Source organism: Nannochloropsis gaditana (genome assembly GCF_000240725.1).
Source record: "Nannochloropsis gaditana CCMP526 unplaced genomic scaffold scaffold593, whole genome shotgun sequence".
NCBI classification, from domain to species: domain Eukaryota; class Eustigmatophyceae; order Eustigmatales; family Monodopsidaceae; genus Microchloropsis; species Microchloropsis gaditana.
Window position 1 is genome coordinate 10,822 of NW_005803360.1, and position 2,076 is coordinate 12,897.

At 53.0% G+C, this 2,076-nt stretch overlaps 1 protein-coding gene across 1 annotated transcript; it reads left to right on the forward strand.

The window, feature by feature from the left end:
• Positions 1-49: 49 nt before the first annotated feature.
• Positions 50-227, forward strand: NGA_0175300 (dnak protein; the record flags this gene model as incomplete). Its single annotated transcript, XM_005854191.1, has 1 exon — positions 50-227. A coding segment is annotated over one exon (178 nt), but the record flags the coding sequence as incomplete, so codon positions are not given.
• Between the last annotated feature and the right edge of the window lie 1,849 nt (positions 228-2,076).

Below are 2,076 nucleotides of genomic sequence, written 5' to 3' on the forward strand. Positions count from 1 at the left end.
GCCCTTTCCACAGTCGGCCCCTCCATCCTTTCTTCCTCCCTCCCAGGTGATGCGCGTGCTGGAAGAACCCACCGCGGCGGCCATCGCCTACGGCCTCCACCAGAAACCCGACGTTCACCACATCCTGGTCTATGACTTTGGGGGGGGCACATTGGATGTGTCCTTGCTCTATGTGCACGAGGGCTTCGTGACGGTGGAAGGGGTGGACGGGGACGACCATTTGGGCGGTAGGTCTTCTCGGAACTTCACCGGGGAATATCGGGCTTTAACGGGGGGATTGATTGTACGAGGTTTCCAGCGCCTTGCTGCGGAGGGTGGGAGGTTCCGACGTGCTTGCGAGAGGGACTTAAAGATTGTTGGACGCACTTTGTTGCGATACCCGTGCTCAAATCGTTTGGCTGCATTCCATGTGAAGAGAAAAGGAGCATAGGGTGATTCAGGACTGTATCGATCTAGCCGTGGACTGAGATAGTATTATGTGCCCTCGCATATCTACAGGCGCCGACTTTGATTACTGCCTGGCAAACCATCTCTTGGCAACATATGGCGATATCACTTTCTCCGCCTCCTCCTCCTCCTCCTCCTCCTCAGCCTCTACCTTCACCACTTCCTCCAACGAGGACAGGAACGTAAAAGGAACGAAGGAGGTGATGGCATTCGAAGACGAGGAGGATGAGCAGCCATCTTCACCCTCGAGTTCTTCACCTCTCCACAGCTGCTCCTCGTACACCCTCCTATCCATCGCAGAGCACTTAAAAAAACGCATTTCAACAGCGGCTTCCTCCTCTTTTTCCTGTCTTTCGCAAGGCGGCACCGGGTCCCAGAGCGATTCCTTTGTACAAAACGTAAGCGTGAGCCGAGATGGCTTTGAAAAGGCATGCAAAGACGTATTTGCCCGAGCCCTTTCTCCCGTTGACCGTTGCTTGGAAAGCAATGGAATGGGACGGGACGAAATAGACGAAGTGGTGATGGTAGGGGGGACGACCAGAATACCCAAAATAAGAGAAATGCTGCGAGCGCACTTGAACGTGGAGAGTTTGAACACACACATAGATCCAGACGTGACGGTGGCGGTGGGGGCAGCCTGCGTGGTCGATTAATTCACAGTTGTGCTGCAGGGAGGTCAACGGCATAAATTACTTTGCCCCCCCGAAAAAAACTTGCCGACAAAAATTGAATGACCAATTGACTGAAGCATGGCCACATCCGGGCAATTGATCATAGTAAAGAGTAATTGAGTTTTAGTTTTTTTTGGTTCTACGTTATTTTCCTTATTTAAAGGGCAGAGGCTATAAAGGGGTTTCCCCCGCCGGCGTCGTCGTGTCTGTTATGCTTCCTACACCTTCGATTCCGATTCCAAACGCCGCATGACACCCGCAAGGCTACGCTTACGGTGCAATTCCTTTGAGACAACCAGCCATGTTCGAAGTCCATAACAGATGGGGTACCACGGCATTACTTAACGACGGGATAGTCTCCATGTAGACACGATGGAAACCCTTCCCGCTCCTGAAGAACACGCAACCCTTTGAGCCCTGCCTATCCCTTTTAATTACCACTTTGCGAACAGTTTTCGATTGCGGATAGTACAATGCGTGGGGCGGTATGGCGGGTACCTCGTGACTTTCCCGAGTTCAATAAATGTGCCCATTGTACAGTGAGCACAGGAGGGCAGACTTTCGAGCAATGTGGGCTCATACACCTGCAAGGTCGCGCCATCGCCGCCCCGGAGACACGACGCCATGCATGACTCCTTTGTTGTGCTTCCACATGCGCGTTAAACGTGCCTTCGAGAGATATAAATCCTTTTTGAAAGGTCTCTGGGCTTAAATTGCTGACTTGTCCTTCTTTCCTGCCCTTGCATTCGTGCCCTATCCCTTTACTTCAGGCGCCCGTGTCGCAGCCAGGCGGGGCATCTGTCTCCACACTTACTAGAGCGGGTACGCGCTCTCGACACAGCCCTCAACGTCCATTGTCCCCCTTTTGTTTGCGATGATGGCCGTGCCTTTGGCTTCCTCGGGCCCTTCCTCCTCCACTATGTCCTACCCCTCGAAAGCTCTGAAAGTGGACAGGAGC